Source organism: Salmo trutta, chromosome 14 (assembly GCF_901001165.1).
Source record: "Salmo trutta chromosome 14, fSalTru1.1, whole genome shotgun sequence".
In the NCBI taxonomy this organism is placed as follows: domain Eukaryota; kingdom Metazoa; phylum Chordata; class Actinopteri; order Salmoniformes; family Salmonidae; genus Salmo; species Salmo trutta.
The window spans coordinates 54263088-54289699 of NC_042970.1; the positions used below are offsets into that span (position 1 = coordinate 54263088).

The 26612-nt window shown below is 42.2% G+C and overlaps 1 protein-coding gene across 4 annotated transcripts in view; it reads right to left on the reverse strand.

Moving 5' to 3' along the window:
• Window positions 1–1514: 1514 nt before the first annotated feature.
• The window catches only part of LOC115208389 (ras-related protein Rab-22A), a 41182-nt gene continuing 16084 nt past the window's right edge, over window positions 1515–26612 (reverse strand). The window contains exons 4-6 of one of the 4 annotated variants that reach the window (XM_029776415.1): window positions 2710–2815; window positions 2413–2473; window positions 1515–2284 (exon numbers count right to left, since the gene is read on the reverse strand). In XM_029776415.1, the coding sequence (XP_029632275.1) occupies window positions 2235–2284; window positions 2413–2473; window positions 2710–2815 (217 nt within the window). In that variant the 3' untranslated portion in view covers window positions 1515–2234. Of the gene's footprint in view, window positions 2816–26612 lie in introns of all 4 variants that reach the window. The other 3 variants (XR_003881159.1, XR_003881158.1, XR_003881157.1) reach the window with 3 other exon arrangements.

Consider the following 26612-nt stretch of genomic DNA (forward strand, 5'->3'; position numbering starts at 1 on the left):
TATGGGACATTTAAAGAATTGTTAGGACCTCACAAAATCACGCTCTCCTGTAAAACGGTCATAAAAGAAAAACAGCAAGAGCTCAAGGACGGGCGGAGTTGCCAACTCACACAAACAGTTAAAATGCCATTTCAGAAACATTGAAACACAATGAATACTGTAAAAAGGCTGGCAGTATTCTCCAAGCACTCCAGGGCAATTCATTTACAGAATTCCAGCGAGTGGCTCATTTGGTCTAATATTAAAGTGTAAATGTGAGCAGTTTGAGAAGTTATATCGCACACTTAGTGACTGCCAGTCTTGTTAGCACTCAAACAGGCTGGCCCTTTAAGAGACGACCACAGGGCCCTAATCATGATCGCCTTCCAATCAGTGGTGTAGTGGAGGGTAAATGCAAGTAAACACAGTTTACCCACTTTTTGTGGAAAAAATACATTAAAAGTATAGGGAGTGTTACTTTTTTCACCGAGACTGGCAATAAGAATTTACCTACTTATTTTTTTTACCACTACATTAGGGCCCTGTGGTCGTCTCTTAAAGGGCCAGCCTTTTTGAGTGCTAACAAGACTGTTCTCAATGTAGAGGTCAGCCATAAAAGGACTGTCCTCTCCATTTCAGTGCCAACAATCAACCAGCCACGTTACCATCACAAAACCCATTTCCCCTCCAAAGTGTTGAGGCTAAAACAGATGGAATGAAAGTGACAACAATATTGATGAATACAAAATTGTAACAAGACAAAATAAAAAATATAACATTACTCCCATTGGGGATTTTCATTACTGTAGTATCAAACTGTTTGGTAAACACCTGCCTTAGTTGGCCCTATGCTGCAAAGCACTGTGAGAGGGCCATTATAGGTCAGACTACACAAATCCATTTCCCATCATGCACTTCTGACTCATCAACCTGGATCACAATGATTAGATAGATCCATACAGGTGTTAATATTTTCAGACTGAAGTGGCACTCTTTGCAAATAGTTGGGCAAACCTGACGGAAATGTAAAAAAATGTTTTGGTACGCTCCAGATTAATGAAACTGTTGTTACTTAGGCCAGCAGCATACCACCCTGCTGGCTTGCTTCTGAAGCTAAGCAGGGTTGGTCCTGGTCAGTCCCTGGATGGGAGACCAGATGCTGCTGGAAGTGGTGTTGGAGGGCCAGTAAGAGGTACCCTTTCCTCTGGTCTAAAAATACCCCAAGGCAGTGTTTGGGGACATTTCCCTGTGTAGGGTTCTGTCTTTCAGATGGGACGTTATGTGGGTGTCCTGACTCTGTGATCACTAAAGATCCCATGGCATTTATTGTAAGAGTAGGGGTGTTAACCCTGGTGTCCTGGCTAAATTCCCTATCTTGCCCTCATACCATCACAGTTACCTAATCATCCCCAGCTTACAATTGGCTCATTCATCCCCCCTCCTCTCCCCTGTAACTATTCCCTAGGTTGTTGCTGTAAATGAGAATGTGTTCAGTCAACTTACCTGGTAAAATAAGTGTAAAAAAAAACTTAGTGTGACTTACTGTAGTTGATTTAGTAAGAGATTGGTATTAGTCCATTTAGAGGTGGAGAACGTACATCTATACAGGCCTACCTAGCCATTTTTTAAGAAGAAACTGAAAATGTAAAAGGCATGTTAAAAATAACCTCCATATTGTCTCCGGTTACAAAATAGACCCTGTAGCCATTGCAAGAAAATAATCACAGCATGCTGTAAACCTGATGATGCCAGGACCCGTGTAGAGGTTTACGAGATTGAAACAGAAATAAAATCTGTGTTAACGTTCTTCTTCTTTTCAGAAGTATTACAAGACCTATAAAAGACAGGCAGGAAGGGAGCGCTTATAACTTGGGCAAATCATAGCAATTGCTGTGGCTTTGGACTGCTAGATTAAGACATTTTACGCTGAAAACCTTTGAGGATGCATCTCAAATGGCACCCTCTTTCCCTATATAGTGCACTACTTTTGACCAAAGTAGTGCACTATATAGGAATAGGACGAAGTGAACACAGCAAGAGAGCGGGTGATACTGCCATTGACCTTCTTGAGGAACCTAAAGGCAAAATACTAAAGGCTGTAGACTTTGGTTGAACCTTTTGGAGTCTGGATAGGGAGACAGGAAACACAAACCGACAGCTTCACAAAATCCAAGCCAAAGCAATATCCCAGTGAATTTCAATAGGCTTGCTCTTTACAGTGGAGTATTAGATGGAGGAGGCAATGGCGGTAGGAGTCAGTGGTTCCCGATGGAGGAGTGGTATTTGGTTGGAGGGACTATGGAGGCTGTAAGCAGAGAAAGGTCATTGCGTCAGGGGTCAAGAGTCAGGGTGGGACTAAGAGCAGGGTTCACTGGCAGCATCAGCAGCAGGTCTGGGTCTCTAAGGGCTGGCGGTGCAGTTTGAAGCCCTTACCTGCAGCCCCTCCTCCTGCATCTAGGATAGGGATCTGTTGACCTGTAGGGTAGAACAAAATGTGCAGGGAGGACGAAAAAAAGCAATTTTACACCCAGAGACCATTGGTTAAAAGGAAAGTACAGCAGAAGCGCACACAATATTACTTGGTACACCTAAATAAACTAAATTTAAAAAAAGCACGAGGTCAATGTAAGCTATTGTACACCACTAGTAATACACTGGTATCTCACAAAGCACAAATTAGGCCCAAAGGATGGGATGACACCAAAACATAGTGAAAAAAAACACACTTATCTCTATAAAGACCTCATGGATGTTAATGGTGTTCTTGGCGCTGGTCTCCACAAAGATGGCATGGATGGAGTCTGCGTAGTCCTTGGCATCCTTCTCCAAGACCTCCCTGTAAAGTGTTCAAGTCTTAAAACGAGGTGCATCTCAATAGTGGAGAGAGGTGCACTGATCTGAAAACACAGGATAGGTAAAAGCAATATGGCGGACGTGAGCTAAGAAATCGTTGTTGCTTGTCCAGTTGTTTCACATCAGTGCAAATGAAAAAGAGGAGGCTCCAGGACACACCCCTTAAAAAATGAGACGGACCGGACCCAAACGGGAGATGAGCAGAAAAGAAGAGAGAAAGTGACCCATGCCAGCACCTCCCCACTAGGACTGACACAATTATGATATAACCGTGTAACCAACGTTTATGGATGAAGACCGTCATGAAAATAAAATAACCAACATAACTGTAAAACATGTCAAATACATGTGGAACGAACAGCTGACTGAAGATGGGACAATAGATACTTTTCAAGTAACACTGTATACTAGAATGGACTTTAACTACATGTGTAATTATCCTACTGTTTTCACCAAACAAATGTGAATGGGCATTTGTGCGGTTGAGTCCATTTCTGCGGTAACATGGACTCTAAACGTGATGAAACTTAGCTCCTTGCTGAAACAAGCAAGGGGTTGTATTATGCCATCATTGACGTGAATGTGGATGCCTATTCTATCAATTATATTCTTATGGCAGCACATGCAGTCAGGAGCAGAGGAGAGGAAAACCAACCACGTGGCGGACACCAATGTCTGCTCCCAGACAAGCTAAACAACTTCTTCGCGGGCCACTCCCGAGGACTGTGAGCTCTCGTTCTCCGTGGCCGACATGAGTTAGACATTTTAAGTGTGTTAACACTCGCAAAGCTGCCGGCCCAGACGGATTCCCTAGCCGTGTCCTCAGAGCATTTGCAGACCAGCTGGCTGGAGTGTTTACGGACATATTCAATCTCTCCCTATCCCAGTCTGCTGTCCCCACTTGCTTCAATATGTACACTATTGTTCCTGTACCCAAGAAAACAAAGGTAGCTGAAGTAAATGACTATCGCCCCGTAGCACTCACTTCATGCATGAAGTGAGTTAAGAGGCAAGTTAACCAGCATGGCTACCACAGCATTCTGCAACGATACACCATCCCATCTGGTTTGCGCTTAGTGGGACTATCATTTGTTTTTCAACAGGACAATGACCCAACACACCTCCAGGCTGTGTAAGGGCTATTTGACCAAGAAGGAGAGTGATGGAGTGCTGCATCAGATGACCTGGCCTCCACAATCACCTGACCTCAACCCAATTGAGATGGTTTGGGATGAGTTGGACCGCAGAATGAAGGAAAAGCAGTCAACAAGTGCTAGGCATATGTGGGAACTCCTTCAAGACTGTTGGAAAAGCGTTCAAGATGAAGCTGGTTGAGAGAATGCAAAGCTGTCATCAAGGCAGAGAAGAATTTGAAGAATCTAAAATCTAAAATATACTTTGATTTGTTTAATACTTTTTTGGTTACTACATGATTCCATATGTGTTATTTCATCGTTTTGATGTCTTCACTATTATTTTACAATGTAGAATATAGTAAAAATAAAGAAAAACCCTTGAATGAGTAGGTGTGTCCAAACTGGTACTTTATGTATGTATGTGTGTATGTGTGTATGTTTGTGTGTATAGGGCATTTGGAGAGTATTCAGACCCCTTGACTTTTCCAGCCTGATTCTAAAATGGATTCAATCGTTTTTTTCCTCAACAAACAATACCCCATAATGAGATATATATATATATATATATATATCATTTCATAGTTTTGATGTCTTCACTATTATTCTACAATGTATAAAATAGTAAAATAAAGAAAAACCCTTGAATGAGTAGGTGTCAAACTTTTGACTGGTACTGTATATATGGGCCTCCCGAGTGGCGCAACGGTCTAAGGAACTGCATTGCAGTGCTTGAGGCATCACTACAGACCCGGGTTCGATCCCAAGCTGTGTCACAGCCGGCCGTGACCGGGAGACCCATGAGGTGGCGCACAATTGGCCCAGCGTTGTCCGGGCTAGGCTGGTCACGATTTCCTTGTCTCATGGCGCTTTAGCGACACCTTGTGGCGGGCCGGGCTCCTGCCAGCTGACTTCGGTCGCCAGCTGGACGGTGTTTCCTCCGACACATTGGTGCGGCAGGTTTCTGTGTTAAGCGAGCAGTGCGTCAAGAAGCGGTGCGGCTTGGCAGGGTCATGTTTCAAAGGACGCATGGCTCCCGACCTTCGCCTCTCCCGAGTTCGTAGGGGAGTTGCAGCGATGGGACAAGACTAACTACCAATTGGATATTACAAAAAAGGGGTAAAAGTAGAAGAAAAAAATTATATATTTATAAAATTATGGGGTAGTGTTTGTAGATTGATGAGGGGAAAAAACTATGTAATCCATAGAATCAGGCTGGAAAAAGTCAAGGGGTCTGAATACTCATTATGGCCAAACAGTTCTATTTTTGTTTCATCAGACCATATATATATATATATATATATACACACACACACACACACACACAGTTGAAGTTGGAAGTTTACATACACAGGTTGGAGTCATTAAAACTCGTTTTTCAAGCACTCCACAAATTTCTTGTTAACAAACTATAGTTTAGACCGTTGCGCCACTCGGGAGGCCCATATATACAGTACCAGTCAAAAGTTTGGCACCTACTCATTCAAGGGTTTTTCTTTATTTTACTATTTTATACATTGTAGAATAATAGTGAAGACATCAAAACTATGAAATTATATATATATATATATATATATATATCTCATTATGGGGTATTGTTTGTTGGGGAAAAAAAAATATATACACACACACACACACACACACACATATATATATACACTGCTCCAAAAAATAAAGGGAACACTTAAACAACACAATGTAACTAACTCCAAGTCAATCACACTTTTGTGAAATCAAACGGTCCACTTAGGAAGCAACACTGATTGACAATAAATTTCACATGCTGTTGTGCAAATGGAATAGACAACAGGTGGAAATTATAGGCAATTAGCAAGACAGCCCCAATAAAGGAGTGGTTCTGCAGGTGGTGACCACAGACCACTTCTCAGTTCCTATGCTTCCTGGCTGATGTTTTGGTCACTTTTGAATGCTAGCGGTGCTTTCACTCTAGTGGTAGCATGAGACGGAGTCTACAACCCACACAAGTGGCTCAGGTAGTGCAGCTCATCCAGGATGGCACATCAATGCGAGCTGTGGCAAGAAGGTTTGCTGTGTCTGTCAGCGTAGTGTCCAGAGCATGGAGGCGCTACCAGGAGACAGGCCAGTACATCAGGAGACGTGGAGGAGGCCATAGGAGGGCAACAACCCAGCAGCAGGACCGCTACCTCCGCCTTTGTGCAAGGAGGAGCAGGAGGAGCACTGCCAGAGCCCTGCAAAATGACCTCCAGCAGGCCACAAATGTGCATGTGTCTGCTCAAACGGTCAGAAACAGCCTCCATGAGGGTGGTATGAGGGCCCGACGTCCCCAGGTGGGGGTTGTGCTTACAGCCCAACACCGTGCAGGACGTTTGGCATTTGCCAGAGAACACCAAGATTGGCAAATTCGCCACTGGCGCCCTGTGCTCTTCACAGATGAAAGCAGGTTCACACTGAGCACGTGACAGACGTGACAGAGTCTGGAGATGCCGTGGAGAACGTTCTGCTGCCTGCAACATCCTCCAGCATGACCAGTTTGGCGGGGGGTCAGTCATGGTGTGGGGTGGCATTTCTTTGGGGGGCCGCACAGCCCTCCATGTGCTCGCCAGAGGTAGCCTGACTGCCATTAGGTACCGAGATGAGATCCTCAGACCCCTTGTGAGACAATATGCTGGTGCGGTTGGCCCTGGGTTCCTCCTAATGCAAGACAATGCTAGACCTCATGTGGCTGGAGTGTGTCAGCAGTTCCTGCAAGAGGAAGGCATTGATGCTATGGACTGGCCCGCCCGTTCCCCAGACCTGAATCCAATTGAGCACATCTGGGACATCATGTCTCGCTCCATCCACCAACGCCACGTTGCACCACAGACTGTCCAGGAGTTGGCGAATGCTTTAGTCCAGGTCTGGGAGGAGATCCCTCAGGAGACCATCCGCCACCTCATCAGGAGCATGCCCAGGCATTGTAGGGAGGTCATATGAGCCTCATTTTGACTTGTTTTTAGGACATTACATCAAAGTTGGATCAGCCTGTAGTGTGGTTTTCCACTTTAATTTTGAGTGATAAATTGGATTTCCATTGATTATTTTTGTGTGATTTTGTTGTCAGCACATTCAACTATGTAAAGAAAAAAGTATTTAATAAGATTATTTCATTCATTCAGATCTAGGATGTGTTATTTTAGTGTTCCCTTTATTTCTTTGAGCAGTGTATATATACACATATATACATATACACACACACACACACACACACAGTACCAGTTTGGACACACCTGCTCTTTCAAGGGTTTTTCTTTATTTTTACTATGTTCTACATTGTAAAATAATAGTGAAGACATCAACATGATGAAATAACACATACGGAATCATGTAGTAACCAAAAATAAGTGTTAAACAAATTTAAATACATTTTTGATTTTCAAAGTAGCCACCCTTTGCCTTAATGACAGCTTTGCATTCTCTCAGCTTCATCTTGAACGCTTTTCCAACATTCTTGAAGGAGTTCCCACATATGCCTAGCACTTGTTGGCTGCTTTTTCTTCACTCTGCGGTCCAACTCATCCCAAACCATCTCAATTGGGTTGAAGTTGGGTGATTGTGGAGGCCAGATCATCTGAGGCAACACTCCGTCACTCTCCTTCTTGGTCAAATAGCCCTTACACAGCCTGGAGGTGTGTTGGGTCATTGTCCTGTTGAAAAACAAATGATAGTCCCACTAAGCACGAACCAGATGGGATGGCGTATCGCTGCAGAATACTTTGGTAGCCATGCTGGTTAAGTGTGCCTTGAGTTCTAAATAAATCACAGACAGTGTTACCAGCAAAGCACCCCTTCACCATCACACCTCCTTCTCAATCACACCTCCTTCTCCATGCTTCCCAGTGGGAACCATACATGCGGAGATCATCCATTCACCTACTCTGCTTCTCTTGTGGCGGTCCTCATTAGAGCCAGTTTCATCATAGCGCTTGATGGTTTTTGCGACTGCACTTGAAGAAACTTTCAAAGTTCTTGACATTTTCCGGATTGACTGACCTTCATGTCTTAATGTAATGATAGATTGTTGTGTCTCTTTGCTCATTTGAGCTGTTTTTGATATACTATGGACTTGGTCTTTTACCAAATAGTGCTATCTTCTTTATACCACTCCTACCTTGTCACAACACAACTGATTGGCTCAAATGCATTAAGAAGGAAAGAAATTCTACAAATTAACTTTTAACAAAACACATCTGTTAATTGAAATGCATTCCAGGTGACTACCTCATGAAGCTGGTTGAGAGAATGCCAAGAGTGTGCAAAGCTGTCATCAAGGCAACGGGTGGCTACTTTAAAGAATCTCAAATATAAAATATTTTTGGTTACTTCATTATTCCATATGTGTTATTTCATAGTTTTGATGTCTTCACTATAATTCTACAATGTAGAAAAAAGTAAAAATCAAGAAAAACCCTGGAATGAGTAGGTGTATCCAAACTTTTGACTGGTACTATGTATATATATAGCTACCTGTAAAGTAATGAGTGACCATTTTAGAAAATCATGGCACATATAGTCTGGTTGCATTCTATTTTATGTCAATCATATTGCTGCTTGTATATAACTGATTTTTCATAGACTTATGCTGCCATCTATTGGACATATGTAGCAATTAAAAGTTATTAATTCACAAAAAGACTTTGGTGAGGCAGCTAAGAAATTGTGTATTTTTTACATTAATTCCTGAGATCAGTCTCAAACCTGCCCCACCTATCCCACGCTAATTGCTGGACTTTCACATAGAGGTTACTAGGTCACACCCAGTTCAAAGTTTATCAAGTGGTCTGCCTTGCAATAATAAATATCATAAAATAACTAATAAAACAAACTGCAAAATGCATACATAAGTTTTGATAAAAAAAATTCATCAAATGCTATTTAGTACTATAATGGTATTTACTAAAAATATTATCACTAAAATAGTTTCAAAAAGTGCTCTAGGCTACCCTACCCTAGAATTAGGTTTAGGGTTAAGGCTAAAATAGGTTATACCAAGGGTTAGGGCTAGGGCTATGGTTAAGGCTAAAATAGGTTATGGGTTTATAGTACTCTTGCTCCTCCCTGTGGCATTCTGTGGGTACTACATACCTCTTTCGCCACACTTGCTAGGCTCATAATCTGAGGTAGCAACTGTGTCCGATCTATAAATCAATGAGCTAGACCTATCCCTTTGGTTTGCAACTCAGTGAACCTGCGCAGCATTTGCTCAATATGATGCCTACAAATTAACAGATTGACGCATATAAGGTTATTTCTTCATTTAAAAAAAAAATTCTGACTGTATAAATCATCCACATCTTGAAAAAGAGGACAGGGACATGCATTTGTTTAGGTTTTACACATTTTTCTGAAAAAATAGATGGTTTTAACCATGGCCAGAAAATATTTAACATTTGATGGGTATGTGCCAGCCAACTCTAGCACTGTGTCAACACAACGTGTACCAAGGCGAACAGTGAGATGCTCACCAAGTAGCCATAAACAAATAAGTTACCCGAGGTAAGCCTACAAGGTTAACAAGGGCAGTTCTCATTGCCAACAGTAGCGAACTAGCATTGTGACGCAGAACAATGGGCTGGGATTATTTCGAAACTATTGCAAGCAGCTAGGACACATGGTGATATTCTGAAACTGGGCTCCATGGTGAATGCAATGAACTAGTTTTTATCAGAAAAAAAAAGTGTAAAAAATGTAATGTGTCCAGCTTTTTGTTGTTCCTGTACCTCGACACTTGCGTTCAGCCTCTGCATGGTCAATGCAGCACATAAAACAATGTCGATGACAACGATGTTATTTTCACTTTGCTTCTTAATTTTAATCCACAAGCGTTCTATAATTACACTATTCTGTTTTTTTTCTTACATCTGCAAACTGCTAGGTCTAAATCTTGTTAGCTGCTAATGCTAATTGCTAGCTAGCTAATAAATGTACTTAGTCAAAGCTAACGGTATACAGCCTGATACTACCAGCAATAGTGTAGACCTACATCTGAATGTTTTTTTGCGCAACAGTATCTTCTAATTCAAAGAGGAATACGTGAAGCAAGAATGTCAGCTATATGAAGTAGCTAAGAGAGAACTTTCAATGCAGTCAAAGATTATAGGGTCCCCTAGAAAACACTTCTTAACACTTTGGTTCCTTTAGAGGACCACAATGGAAATAAGTCCCAGACTTTATTGTGTTATCCTCGATGATTTTACTCATGTGCATGTATGGCTTTTTCAAATTTTATGTGTGCTTGTTTTTTAAAATGGTTGAATTAATAAACTAAACTAAGCGCCAAGTATAGGTCCGAAAGGATTCTTAACAGCTTCTACCCTCCCCCTTTTATGCTGCTGCTACGCTCTGTTTATTGTCGATGCATAGTCACTTTAACTCAACCTACATGTACATATTACATCAATTACCTCACTACTGTTATTTTACTGCTGCTCTTTAATTATTTGTTACTTTTCTTTTTTATTTAACACTTATTTTTCATAAAACTGCATTGTTGGTTAAGGGCTTGTAAGTAAGCATTTCACTGTAAAGTTGTATTGTATTCGGCACACATGAAAAAAAAAAAGTATTTGATTTGTCCAGATGGGATAGGGCAGTGTGCAGTGCGATGAGAATTGCATCATCCGTGGATCTATTGGGGCAGTATGCACATTTCAGTAGGTCTAGGGTGTCAGGTAAGGTGGAGGTGATATGATCCTTATGTGCCTTGAATTCTAAATAAATCACTGACAGTGTCACCAGCAAAGCATCCCTACACCATCACACCTCCTCCTCCATGCTTCCCGGTGGGAACCACGCATGTGGAGATCATCCGTTCACCTACTCTGCGTCTCACAAAGACACGGCAGTTGGAACCAAAAATCTAAAATTTGGACTCATCAGACCAAAGGACAAATTTCCACCAGTCTAATGTCCATTGCTCGTGTTTCTTGGCCCAAGCAAGTCTCTTCTTCTTATCGGTGTCTTTTAGTAGTGGTTTCTTTTCTTTGCAATTCGACCATGAAGACCTGATTCACGCCGTCTTCTCTGAACAGTTGATGTTGAGGTGTTTGTTACTTGAACTCTGTGAAGCATTTATTTGGGCTGCACTCCGAGGTTTTTGTGACTGCACTTGAATAAACTTTCAAAGTTCTTGACATTTTCCGGATTGACTGACCTTCATGTCTTAAAGTAATGATGGACTGTCATTTCTCTTTGCTCATTTGAGCTGTTTTTGCCATAATATGGACTTGGTCTTTCACCAAATAGGGCTATCTACTGTATACCAACCCTACCTAGTCACAACACACCGATTGGCTCAAATGCATTAAGAAGGAAAGAAATTCCACGAATTAACTTTTAACAAGGCACACCTGTTAATTGAAATGCATTCCAAGTGACTACCTCATGAATCTGGTTGAGAGATTGCCAAGAGTGTGCAAAGCTGTCATCATGACAAGGGGTGGCTACTTTGAAGAATCTTAAATATATTTTGATTTGTTTAACACTTTTTTGGTTACTACATGCTTCCATATGTGTTATTTCATAATTTTGATGTCTTCACTATTATTCTACAATGTAGAAAATAGTAAAGAATAAATAAAAACCCTTGGATGAGTAGGTGTGTCCAAACTTTTGACTGGTACTGTATATACAGTGCATTCGGAAGTATTCAGACCCCTTGACTTTTTCCACATATTGTTACGTTACAGCTTTATTCTAAAATTGATTAAATACATGTTTTTCCTCAGCAATCTATACAGAATACCCCATAATGGTTAAGAAACAACAGGTTTTTAGACATTTGTGCAAATGTATAAAACATATCCATCAACAGCAACTTCGCACAGCCATTGAAGAGGAGTGGACAACATTCCACAATCAACAGCCTGATCAACTCAATGCGAAGGAGAGGCAAATGTCACGCTGCATGAGGCAAATGGCAGTCACACCACATACTGACTGGCTTTCAGATCCACGCCCCTTTTTAAGGTGTCTGTGACCAGTCATGTGAAATCCATAGATTAGGGCCTAATGATTTTATTTAAATTGACTGACTGCGTTATATGAACTATAACTCAGTAAAATCTTCTAAATTGTTGCGTTGATATTTTTGTTCAGTGTACAGTTCAAGTCGGAAGTTTACATACACTTCGGTTGGAATCATTAAAACAATTTTTTCAACCACTCCACAAATTTCTTGTTAACAAACTATAGTTTTGGCAAGTCGGTTAGGACATCTACTTTGTGCATGACACAAGTAATTTTTCCAACAATTGTTTACAGACAGATTATTTCACTTATAATTCACTATTCCAGTGGGTCAGAAATGTACATACACTAAGTTGACTGTGCCTTTAAACAGCTTGGAAATTTCCAGAAAATTATGTCATGGATTTAGAAGCATCTGATAGGCTAATTGACATCATTTGAGTCAATTGGAGGTGTACATGTGGATGTATTTCAAGGCCTACCTTCAAACTCAGTGCCTCTGTGCTTGACATCATGAGAAAATCAAAAGAAATCAGCCAAGACCTCAGAAAAACAATTGTAGACCTCCACAAGTCTGGTTCATCCTTGGGAGCAATTTTCAAACACCTGAAGGTACCGCGTTCATCTGTACAAACAATAGTACGCAAGTATAAACACCATGGGACAACGCAGCCGTCATACCTCTCAGGAAGGAGACACGTTCTGTTTCCTAGAGATGAACGTACTTTGGTGCGAAAAGTGCAAATCAATCCCAGAACAACAGCAAAGGACCTTGTGAAGATGCTGGAGGAAACAGGTACAAAAGTATCTATATCCACAGTAAAACGAGTCCTATATCGACAGAAACTGAAAGGCCGCTCAGCAAGGAAAAAGCCACTGCTCCAAAACTGCCATAAAAAAGCCAGACTACGGTTTGCAACTGCACATGGGGACAAAGATCATACTTTTTTCATGAAATGTCCTCTGGTCTGATGAAACAAAAATAGAACTGTTTGGCCATAATGACCATTGTTATGTTTGGAGGAAAAAGGGGGAGGCTTGCAAGCCAAAGAACACCATCCCCACCATGAAGCATGTGGTGGCAGCATCATGTCTCTGGCTTTTCCGTGGTAGGAATCAGGTGAAGTTTGAGCTTAGCCAGTGGCACTGCAGTCCATGGACTCCATAGTAGATAGCTAGCTACTCCTTCACTACTGCCAAAATGAAGCAACTTGGATGATGATGCTATGTCAGTCACGTGGCTCAAGATTAGCCTCACCAAACCGATCTGCCGTCTTGCTTTCGGACTTCTCTCCATCCTCAAACTCTGGACACTAGCTTGCATTCGAATCAAAACAATTGCCAGCTAATGTTAGCTTGCTTGCTAGCTAGCCAAACAAAGAAATTACTAGCCAACTTCACCCTCATTCTTAACGCCATGGTTGATTCTGATGATATTAATTAGTTATATTAATTGTTCATTCTTAAAACAAAAAGATTATACAAAACAATGCCTTAATTCATTAATTACAAAAATACAAATGTACAGGAGCTCTCTGCTTATGCTACTACTAGGGTGCCATTTACATTTTAGTCATTTAGCCATGTCCTGGCCAGTATAAGGGTTAATTAGTATTGTAGTTTGGTCAGGACGTGGCAGAGGGTATTCGTTTTATGTGGTTCGGGGTGGTGTGTTTTGTTGAAGGGGCATTTGGTTTAAGTATTCCGGGGTTTTTGGGCACTGTTTGGTTTTCAGGTATTCTATGTTTAGTCTAGTATGTCTGTTTCTATGTTTGGTTAATTGGGGTTGGGACTCTCAGTTGAAGGCAGGTGTTGTCTATCTGCCTTTGATTGAGAGTCCCATATATTAGGGTGTGTTTGTTATTTGTGGGTGATTGTTCTGTGTTGAGCCTTATGCTTTGCCAGACTGTTTGTTGTTGTTCGTTCGTTAGTTCTCGTGTTTTGTTATTTTGGTATTCATTTTGAAAATAAATAATCATCAAGATGAGCATACACATACCTGCTGCGTTTTGGTCCTCCATCACCGACGACAACCGTGACAGAATCACCCACCAACTATGGACCAAGCAGCAGAGGAAGGAGCAGAGGGACTTCGAGTTGGACTGGCGGGAGAAGTGGACCTGGGAGGAAGTTCTGGACGGGGCCGGACCTTGGCACCAGGCTGGGGATTATCGCCGCCCGCAGTGGGAAATTGAGGCAGCCAAGGCAGAGAGGCAGAGGTACGAGGCCATGGACGCGCTGAGGGAGAAGCACGAGAGGCACCCCCAATAATTTTTTTTGGGGGGGGCACACGGGTAGTTTGGCTAGGCGTAGGAAGAGCCGGAAGCCAGCTACCCGTGGTTATATGGAGGAGCGTATGGGGTGGAGAGCGCTATGTTTCGCTGAGGAGCGCACTATCTCACCCATACGCACGCACAGTCCGGTGCGAGTTATTCCAGCCCCTCGCAGGTGCCGTGCTAGAGCGGGCATCCAGCCTGGTAGGAGGATGCCTGCGCAGCGCATCTGGTCACCGGTACGCCTCCGAGGACCAGGCTACCCAACTCCCGCTCTACGCACGGCTACCATCAGGCCCCTGCACAGCCCAGTCTGCCCTGTACGAGCACCCCGCTCGTACAGGGCTACTAGTTCCATCCAGCCAAGGCGGGTTGTGCAGGAGGTAAGATCTAGACCGACTATGCGCCTCCATAGCCCTGGGTTTCCAGCTCCTGTCTCTCGTGCGGACCCGGAAGTGCGTCAACCCAGTCCGACTCGTCCTGTTCCCGCTCCCCGCACTAGCCTTCAAGTGCGTAAACACAGCCTCGCCAGTCAACAGTCGTCGGAGCTGCCCGCCAGTCAACAGTCGTCGGAGCTGCCCGCCAGTCAACAGTCGTCGGAGCTGCCCGCCAGTCAACAGTCATCGGAGCTGCCCGCCAGTCAACAGTCGTCGGAGCTGCCCGCCAGTCAACAGTCGTCGGAGCTGCCCGCCAGTCAACAGTCGCCGGAGTGATGATGAACTTCAAAGAAAAGGTTACTGACATTTTTGTATTCATCTTTGAGGATTGTGTATCTAGCTTGCAATTGTTTATGAGAAAATCAAGGCTACCAAAATAGCATCGCAATCACTACTACCGCCTGTTTCAAAAACATTACATTCACAGATTACCTAATCTAGAAGCCTTATAAGGTGACATTTAGTCACCGTTATATGACTTACACCACTTTCCATTCCACCCAACAGGGTCTTTAAGAGAAAACATCAACTCAAACTGGAGGGGTAAAGCTTTTTGATAAAACAAAAAGGCCTTGTGTTCCAAGCCTATATGCCAAGTGGCTTTTGTTACCTGGAAGTATGGCAAACCATTCCACCGAGGACTCACATGTGGTAGCCATCGGGAAAAGATGAGCAAAATGTGTCAAAAGCAGTTAGTAATTTAATATTTATGGGGAACTATACATTTGGTCTTCACCCAGTAAAACAGAAAACCCTGCGTAATAAAAACAAGCTGAGGCTATATACAGTGCCTTCGTAAGGTATTCAGACCCCTTGACTTTTTCCACATTTTGTTACGTTATAGCCTTATTCTAAAATTGATTAAATATTGACATTTTTTTCAGCAATCTACACACAATTCCCCATAATGACAAAGTTTTTTGCAAATGTATAAATATATACACTACTGTTCAAAATGTTGGGGTCCTTGTTTTTTAAAAAGCTACTTTTTGTCCATTAAAATAACATAAAATTGATCAGAAATACAGTGTAGACATTGTTAATCTTGTAAATGACTATTGTAGCTGGAAACGGTTGATTTTTAATGGAATATCTACATAGGCATACAAAGGCCCATTATCAGCAACCATCACTCCTGTGTTCCAATGGCACGTTGTGTTAGCTAATCCAAGTTTATAATTTTAAAAGGCTAATTGATCATTCGAAAACCCTTTTGCAATTATGTTAGCACAGCTGAAAACTGTTGTGTGATTAAAGAAGCAATAAAACTGGCCTTCTTCAGACTAGTTGAGTATCTGGTGCATCAGCATTTGTGGGTTCGATTACAGACTTAAAATGGACAGTCTATTCTTGTTCTGAGAAATTAAGGCAAGAAATTGCCAAGAAACTGAAGATCTCATACAATGCTGTGTACTACTCCCTTCACAGAACAGCGCAAACTGGCTCTAACCAGAATAGAAAGAGGAGTGGGAGGCCCCGGGGCACAACTGAGCAAGAGGACAAGTACATTAGAGTGTCTAGTTAGAGAAACAGACACCTCACAAGTCCTCAACTGGCAGCTTCATTAAATAGTACCCGCAAAACACCAGTCTCAACGTCCACAGGGAAGACTCCGGGATGCTGGCCTTCTAGGCAGAGTTGCAAAGAAAAAGCCATATCTCAGACTGGCCAATAAAAAGAAAAGATTAAGATGGACAAAAGAACATGGACACTGGACAGAGGAACTCTGGCCTAGAAGGCCAGCATCCCGGAGTCGCCTCTTCACTATTGACATTGAGATTGGTGTTTTGCGGGTACTATTTAATGAAGCTGATAGTTGACGACTTGTGAGGCCTATTTCTGACCCTGTAATACAGCACATTTCACTGCACCTATCTGGTGTATGTGACAATAAAACATATTTAAAAAATAAACAGTCTTTGGACTAGGCGAGACAGAGATTCATACTTTGGTTTAATTTACCTGGCTGTTGTCACTAAATGCTAACCTTACCATGCTTGCCCAAAAAGTCCATATCCCCAAATTAGGATGTTATAGACTAAATTACCTGCACAAAGTATCTTCATTCACAATAACTTTCAGACACTAGGCTACGTTTACACATGCATCCCAATTCTGATATTGTGTCCAATTATTGGCAAAAGATCTGAACTGATTGGTCAAAAGACCAATTAGTGGAAAAAATATCAGAATTGGCCTGCCTGTGTAAACGCAGCCTTTGGGATGATTTGGGCATGAGATGTACATTTGGGTAAAAATGCTGCAATGTTGAATATTGAACTCAAGTATTTGCTGTTGTTGAAAAGGTATGCAGTATATGTTTAATTTGTTATGATTGTAATAATTTATACTGACAAGTAACAATGAGTGACATTCAGACCATCAACTGTATGAGATACAAAAGAAAGCTGCAACAGAGACAAGTGAAAGGCAACGCACCTGTCATTAGTTAGACTACCATTTAGGCTCAGTCCTTCTACATTTTAGGATAATATTCATCATAACTCTTCAAACATAATTAGCATATTTAACCATGATGGGAATAATAATCAGGCATGCCACGTATTAGTTAATGAAATAAAGAGATTAGCTTTAAAACAAACAGTCAAACGTTGACGTGGAACGACCCGGCCTTTCCCACCAATTCCCATTTTCCGTTACAATAAAAAGGAATAAACTATCCCGGCTTGGAATCACACAGTTACCTCAGGAAAAGCACACATTCCGTGCAATTACAGTTATTACTGGCCCCGAGACTACCGGAGGGAGTCCAATTTGGGATACTTGGCAGATGGCGGGAACTGGATGCTGCTTGTCTGACTGGCTAGCGCTGTGTAGCTAGCTGCAGTACAGCCAGTACCTGACAGCATAGACAGTCTTGTGTGATCCCTCGCGAAAGAGTGCCCTGGGAGCATTTTGCAGCGAGAGCTAGACCAGACAGCTCTGGCCACACCGGAGCTGTAAAAAAGCGACCCTTATTTTGCTAAGCGTGTGCAGGTTAATTACTGAAATTATGAGCCCAGCACCCAATGAAAGGTGTCTGTTCGTGCCAGCGAATGCAGAGAGCGAAGGGGAACCCAGCTTCTTCCCGGGGGGGGGGGGGGGGGGGGGGGGGGGGGGGGGGGGGGGGGGGGCAGGGGGGATCAGAGATTGTGTAGTAGTCTAATCACAGCTCTTTCTCATTCCATCAGCTGCTCCTAAATCTCTCAACCAAACTCCACTAACTGTTAATATACCAACTGGTTCTGATGTCCACAACTTCTCAAGAAGTGATCAGCTTAGAAATACAGCTGCTGCCACTTACAATAAAGGAAAAGCAACTGGCAGAAATGTTGCTACCTTCTCGCTCACAGCTGTGGAACACTTGGTAGACTGGGAGAGACAGTGTGTGTGTGTGTGTGTGTGAAAGAAAGAGTCCCAGTTCGTTCCCTACCCCTTCCTCTTGGCCCTACCCTTTGAAGACTGTAGCTCTGTAAACCTAAGCAATATGATGTAGGCTCTACCACTACCCTGAATAGACCTATCCAGAGAGAGAAAGAGTGAGAGAGCAAGAGAGGAAGAGAAGCTGGCAGGGACAGTGGCAGTGGATCAGCCGGGACTGGGGAGCAGGCAGAGACAGCTCGGGTTTCATCAGTCTGTCTTATCTTAAACAAAGCTTCATTTCATTTTACCTCAACGCCATGGCCCCGGGCAAGCTCAGAGAACAGAAGACAAACACTGTTTTATCTCACCCCTCTCCAGAGGACAACAGAGGGGAATAGACCATTGTACTAGCAGGAGATTGTAGAAGAAAGGGCACACACAAAATAATAACAGGACAGGATTATGTACTGTTTAAAGCCTACAACTAGCCTGGTCCCAGATCTATTTGTGCTGTCTTGCCAACAAATTTGCCTCAAGGACCCATAAAGTCTGCCATGATGGATTTTCCGCCATTTAGAATTTTGTGAAAAACACTTAAATGACATCTCTTCCGGAACCACTGGGACGATCTTGTTGAACCTTGACATATGGCATCTATGGACCAAGGTCTCTCAACGCAAATTTTCCCAAGACTAGTATGTCAAAAAACATTCATGTGGGTGTGGTCTGGCACATTAATGCATATAAATCAGACACAGATATCTGTATTGTATCCAAACTTGGTACACATGTTCCAAACACTGTCAAGACTCAACATATGCAAGCACATTCAGATCCACCACACAGTGGCACTAAAACCGGCATATGTTTATATAGATCTGTTTGACTCAGAGTGATGAAATTCGGCACACATGCTAAGGGATATGAGTCAAGCTAATCTGTAAAGTATGGAAACAATCATTGGCTTATTGAGACCATATTGTTTTAGCAAGAGTCTTGAAGATGTGCATCCATAGATGCTATGGAGAAGAAGACATTTAAAGTAGTCAACATCATTGAAAATAGTCCAAAATATGCATATTGCATGACCTGTTTAATTTTGAGTTGTGATATTTGGCAAGTGTGGTAAGGAGTACAGAAGTACAGTGCCTTGCAAAAGTATTCACCCCATTGGAGTTTTTCCTATTTTGTTGCATTACAACCTGTAATTTAAATGGATTTTTATTTGGATTTCATGTAATGGACATACACAAATATGTCCAAATTGGTGAAGTGAAATTTAAAAAATTACTTGTTTCAAAAAATTCAAAAAAATAAAAATGGAAAAGTGGTGCGTGCATATGTATTCACCCCCTTTCCTATGAAGCCCCTAAATAAGATCTGGTGCAACCAATTACCTTCAGAAGTCACATAATTAGTTAGATTGCACACAGGTGGACTTTATTTAAGTATCACATGATCTGTCACATGATCTCAGTATATATATATATATATATATATATATATATATATACCTGTTCTGAAAGGCCCCAGAGTCTGCAACACCACTAAGCAAGGGGCACCACCAAGCAAGCGGCACTATGAAGACCAAGGAGCTCTCCAAACAGGTCAGGGACAAAGTTGTGGAGAAGTACAGATCAGGGTTGGGTTATAAAAATATATCCGAAACTTTGAACATCCCACGGAGCACCATTAAATCCATTATTAAAAAATGGAAAGAATATGACACCACAACAAACCTGCCAAGAGAGGGCCGCCCACCAATATTCACGGACCAGGCAAGGAGGGCATTAATCAGAGAGGCAACAAAGAGACCAAAGATAACCCCGAAGGAGCAGCAAAGCTCCACAGCGGAGACTGGAGTATCTGTCCATAGGACCACTTTAAGCCGTACACTCCACAGAGCTGGGCTTTACGGAAGTGTCCAGAAAAAAATAAGCAAACATGTTTGGTGTTCACCAAAAGGCACGTGGGAGACTCCCCAAACACATGGAAGAAGGTACTCTGGTCAAATGAGACTAAAATTGCACTTTCTGGCCATCAAGGAAAATGCTATGTCTGGCGCAAATCCAACACATCTCATCACCCCGAAAACAACATCCCCACAGTGAAGCATGGTGGTGGCAGCATCATGCTGTGGAGATGTTTTTTGTCGGCAGAATTTAAGGAATGCTGGATGGTGCTAAATACAGGGAAATTCTTGAGGGAAATCTGTTTCAGTCTTCCAGAGATTTGAGACTGGGACGGAAGTTCACCTTCCAGCAGGACAATGACCCTAAACATACTGCTAAAGTAACACTTGAGTGGTTTAAGCGGAAACATTTAAATGCCTTGGAATGGCCTAGTCAAAGCCCAGACCTCAATCCAATTGAGAATCTGTGGTATGACTTAAAGATTGCTGTACACCAGCGGAACCCATCCAACTTGAAGGAGCTGGAGCAGTTTTGCCTTGAAGAATGGGCAAAAATCCCAGTGGCTAGATGTGCCAAGCTTATTGAGACATACCCCAAGAGACTTGCAGCTGTAATTGCTGCAAAAGGTGGCTCTACAAAGTATTGACTTTGGGGTGGTAAATAGTTATGCACGCTCAAGTTCTGTTTTTTTGTCTTATTTGTTTGATTCACAATAAAAAATATTTTGTATCTTCAAAGTGGTAGGCATGTTGTGTAAATCAAATGATACAATTGGAATTTTAATTCCAGGTTGTAAGGCAACAAATTCGGAAAACTGCCAAGGGGGTGAATACTTTCGCAAGCCACTGTAGCTCCTCCTATGTGTGAAATTTGTCCTGATGGTGGCACAGTGGGCCCCCAGCTTAAACTCCGGCATTGCTGCTTGCAGGTATATTTTTTTATACTTATTTTATAAATCCTTAGCCCCTCATATGAAGGCATAGAACGCCTTCATTGTTCCCCACTGTGTTTAGGTTAGTAATCATTTGTAGAGTGGGTCTATTTGCCTAGAGCATGCATTTTTTTTCACTGTTATGAATGTCTAAAGACTCCGTATGTTCTTCTGAAATATGAACACAGAAATACTGGACATTTTGAACTCTTATTATGGCGGCACGGTCATTTTTTCTGGCCTTGGTCTTAACTCAGTCTCGCCCCCCCCCCCCCCCCCCCCCCCCTTCCAGTCTTGGTGTTGACTCAGACTCGACTTGCTCCGGTCTTGGATCGGTCTCGCTTCAGGTGGTCTCGAACACAACACTGGCTAGCTCTAATTGGCTGTATCTGCACGAAACTCTGATATTTTTAATCCTATAGCTTGTTCTCCATCTTCTTTTTAAATATTGAGACAACATGTTTTCAGCACTTTTATTTCCATGACTCAAAACTCATTTTCTCATGTTCGCTCTCCTCTCTCTGCAGCAGACATATAGTGAGCAATATGTTTGGAACATCAAATTGCAATAAAATCGCAGTATTGTATCTCTATACATACACTGTGCCTTCTGAAAGTATTCATACCCCTTGACTTTTTCTACATTTTGTCAGGTTACAACCTGAATTTAGATTAAATTGAGATTTTTGGTCACTGGCCCCACACAATACCCCATAAAGTCAAAGTGACATTTTTACAAATTAATTAAAAACTGAAATGTCTTGAGTCAATAAAAATTCAAGCCCTTTATTAGGGCATGCCTAATTAAGTTTAGGAGTAAAAATGTGCTTAACAAGTCACATAATGAGTTGCATGGACTCACTCTGCACCTATTGGTAGATGGACAAAAAATTTCTAAAAGCAGACATTGAATATCCCTTTGACCATGTTTAAGTTATTAATTACACTTTGGATGGTGTATCAATACACCCAGTCACTACAAAGATACAGGCGTCCTTCCTAACTCAGCTGCAGGAGAGGAAGGAAACCGCTCAGAGATTTCACCATGAGGCCAATGGTGACTTTAAAACAGTTACAGAGTTTAATGGCTGTGAAAGGAGAAATTGACAGAGTGAAAAGAAGGAAGCCTGTGCAGAATAAAAAATATTCCAAAACATGCATCCTGTTTGCAACAAGGCACTACAGTAATACTGCAAACAATGTGGCAAAGCAATACACTTTTTTGTGCTGAATACAAAGTGTTATGTTTGGGGCAAATCCAATACAATACATTACTCAGTACCACTCTCCATATTTTCAAACATAGTGGTGCCAACATCATGTTATGGTATGCTTGTAACCGTTAAGTACTGGGGAGTTTTTCAGGATAAAAAAAGGAAACAAAATGGAGCTAAGTACAGGCAAAAATCCTAGAAGAAACCTGATTCAGTCTGCTTTCCACCAAACACTGGGAGAATAAATCACCTTTCAGCAGGACAATAACCTAAAACACTAGGCCAAATCTACACAAAAGTTGCTTACCAACAAGACAGGGCATGTTCCTGAGTGGCCGAGTTACAGTTTTGACTTAAATCTACTAGAAAATGTATGGCAACATCTGAAAATGGTTGACAGAGCTTGAAGAATTTTGAAAAGAATGGGCAAATGTTACACAATCCAGGTGTGGAAAGCTCTATAGAGACTTACCCAGAAAGACTCACAGCTGTAAGCATTGCTAAAGGTGCTTCTACAACGCATTGACTCAAGGGTTTGAATATTTACAGTACCAGTCAAAAGTTTGGACACACCTACTCATTCAAGAGTTTTCTTTATTTTTACTATTTTCTACATTGTAGAATAATAATGAAGACATCAAAACTATGAAATAACACATATTGTTGACACCCAAAACATTTTCAACAAATCAAAATATATTTTATATTTGAGATTCTTCAAAGTAGCCATCCTTTGCCTTGATGACAGCTTTGTACACTCTTGGCATTCTCTCAACCAGCTCCATGAGGTAGTCACCTGAATTGCATTTCAATTAACAGGTGTGCCTTGTTAAAAGTTAATTTGTGGAATTTATTTCCTTCAATGCGTTTGAGCCAATCAGTTGTGTTGTGACAAGGTAGGGGTAGTATACAGAAGATAGCCATATTTAGTAAAAGACCAAGTCCCTATTATGGCAAGAACAGCTCAAATAAGCAAAGAGAAATGACAGTCCATCATTACTTTAAGACATGAAGGTCAGTCAATACGGAAAATTTCAAGAACTTTGAAAGTTTCTTCAAGTACAGTCGCAAAAACCATCAAGCGCTACGATGAAACTGGCTCTAATGAGGACCGCCACAAGAAAGGAAGACCCAGAGTTACCTCTGCTGTAGAGGATAAGTTCATTAGAGTTACCAGCCTCAAAAATTGCATCCCAAATAAATGCTTCACAGAGTTCAAGTAACAGGCATATCTCAACATCAACTGCTCAGAGGAGACTGCGTGAATCAGGCCTTCATGGTCGAATTGCTGCAAAGAAACCACTACTTAAGGACACCAATAATAAGAAGAGATTTGCTTGGGCCAAGAAACACGAGCAATGGACATTAGACCGGTGGGAATCTGTTCTTTGGTCTGATGAGTCAAAATGTGCGATTTTTGGTTCCAACCGCCATGTCTTTGTGAGACGCAGAGTAGGTAAACGGATGATCTTCGCATGCGTGTTTCCCACTGTGAAGGATGGAGGAGGTGTGATGGTGCTTTGCTGGTGACACTGTATGTGATTTATTTAGAATTCAAGGCACACTTAACCAGCATGGCTACCACAGCCTTCTGCAGCGATACGCCATCCCATCGGGTTTGTGCTTAGTGGGAATGTAATTATTTTTTTTTTCAACAGGACAATGACCCAAAACACACCTTCAGGCTGTGTATGGGCTATTTGACCAAGAAGGAGAGTGATGGAGTGCTGCATCAGATGACCTGGCCTCCACAATCACCCGACCTCAACCCAATTGAGATGGTTTGGGATGAGTTGGACCGCAGAGTGAAGAAAAAGCAGCCGACAAGTGCTCGGCATATGTGGGAACTCCTTCAAAACTGTTAGAAAAACATTCCAGGTGACGCTGGTTGAGAGAATGCCAAGAGTGTGTAAAGCTGTCATCAACGCAAAGGGTGGCTACTTTAAAGAATCTAAAATCTAAAATATATTTTGATTTACTTGGTTACTACATGATTCCATATGTGTTATTTCATAAGTGGGGGCTCGTCCGGGATCTGTCATTACTGACACCCATGCCGCTCATGCAGATTGTTATAGTGGTTAGTTCAGTGTTGAGCGTCATAGCATTAGTGTTTGCTATTGGTTGGCTCTTGTGTTTTGGTGTAGTAGTTCAAAATGGCTACTTTTGATGTGAAATCCTTTTTTCGTGGGAGGTGTTTGACAAGTGTCGTAAAATTGATTTGATGACCTTGGCAGACCATTATTCATTATCTATTTCGCACAGTTTAGTTAAGGCGGAGGTTAAGAAACTAGTGTTACATATTTTGTTAGAAGAGCAGGTGCTTGTGTTACCGCTGCCTGAGCCTACTACCCCTGTAAGGGATGTTGTGGCTCCGGTATGCCCATCAGTGTCTGAGGGCGAGGCTAAAGCTCCAGCCACTTTGCCCCGTTTTGATCCCCTCTCCCCACTGTCAACCGGTGATGCCAGGAGGGATGTCCGATCGATACAGCTCCAACTGGAGGCGGAAGAGAGAGCCCAAATTAGGCGAGAGAATCTCCAGTTGAAGATGTGTAAAATTGAGGCAGAAAAAGAATGAGAACAGCGGCAGTTAGAGTTGGAGATTTGTAAAATTGAGGCAGAAAGAGAACAGCGGCAGATGGAATTCAAAATGCGCCAGATGGAACTGGAGGCAGAGACAGCGAGGCTAGCCTTCGTTCCTGCTGTGCCTGTTAGTGAGGCATCCTCGCCAGCTGTAGCTTCCAACACATTTGACATTAGTAGGCAGATTGCCTTAGTACAGTGGTTCTTAACCTTGTTGGAGGTACTGACCCCCACCAGTTTCATATGCGCATTCACCGAACCCTTCTTAATTGGAAAAATAAAATTCAAAACATAGGTATATATTTTACTGGTGCACAAAATGAACCGTGCATCAACATCAGTGTTCAAAGAACAAAACCATTAAAACATGATTTTCACACAAAAACAAAAACATAATAATGAATATTTACTGCAAATCAGTGTGACTTCTGCTGTTGCCTTTCAGAGACCAGTTCAGAAATGCGCGGCTTCACCTTGGCAAGTGCCACTCTCATGTCATTTTCGCAACAAAGTCTGTTCCTTTTCTTCGTTTTTATGTCCAGCATCCTCGAAAAGGATTGCTCGCAAAGATATGTTGTAACAAACGGTATGAAAATCTCCAGAGCTTTCTTAGCAATAACAGGGTACGTTACCATTTGTTGACACCAAAACGTTGAGAGCGTTGTTGTTCTGAAGAGTTGCTGTTGAACCTGGCTCTGCTGAATTTCAATGATTTCATCGAGGTATTCATCATTGACATCTGTTGTCTCAACACTAAACGTGAACGGCTGTCTCACCCATGCTGGATATGACTCTCTTGTAGGGAAGTATCCGTCGAGAGACTTTGCAAGCTCATCTAAGTGCGTGGCAATTGCTTGCTTCAGTTCCGCGGGTACAGAAATGTCTCCGATTCCAGATACATCTTCGATCTTACTTACACAGTCGTCCAGCAGGGGAAAGTTTGCGAAGTTATCGTTCTCTGTTCGTCGTTTCCATAACGGTAGCTTTTTTTGAAAAGCCTTCAGGTTTTCTTCCGCTTCGATGATGTTGACTCCACCGCCCTGCATCTGTTGATTGAGATGATTGAGAGCTGCGAAGATATCAGCCATGTACGCTAAAATAAGAATGAACTCAGAATTTTTTAAGCAATCTGCATGACGATGTTGGTGCTCTTGCAAAAACAGGGCTAATTCCACACGCACGGCAAAAACACGATTCAGCACCTGTCCCCGGGATAACCACCGAACGTTAGAATGGTACAGAAGTACCTCGAATTCAGAGCCCATTTCTTTACACAGCTCACTGAAGATGCGGTGCCTCAGAGCACTATTTCGCACATAGTTCACGCATTCCACTACAATTTTTAATACTTCTGCCAGTTTTGGAGGCAAGGTTTTTGTTGCCAACGCATGCCTGTGCAGAATACAATGCGTAACAATGATGTGTGGTGCATCGGCTTTCACTAGCGCACCAAAACCAGACTTTCTTCCCAGCATGACTGGAGCTCCGTCCGAACAAACTGCAGAAACCATATCCCACGAAAGATTGTTGTCTTTGAAGAAGTCATCCACAAGTTTCTTCACATCGGCTGCCTTAGTTGTTGTCGTAAGAGGCTTACAAAATAAAAAATCTTCCTTTATCACGTCGTCTTTCACATAGCGCACAAATACAGCAAGCTGGCTTAGATTGGAAACGTCTGTGGTCTCGTCGAGTTGAAGGCTGAATTTTGCCGGGCTTGAAATCAGATCTGCAACTACTTGAGCCAAGATGTCTCTTTGCTCATGTCCTCTATTCTGTCGCTAATGGTGTCATTTGAAAGAGGATTTGGGATAACTTAACTTCAGCCGCTTTTCCCAGCATGATATTCGCCATCTTCAACACAGCTGGTTTTATGAGTGTTTCACCAATGGTGTGTGGTTTGCCCTGCTTTGCGATCAGGTAAGCAACTTCGTACGATGCTGTGAGGAT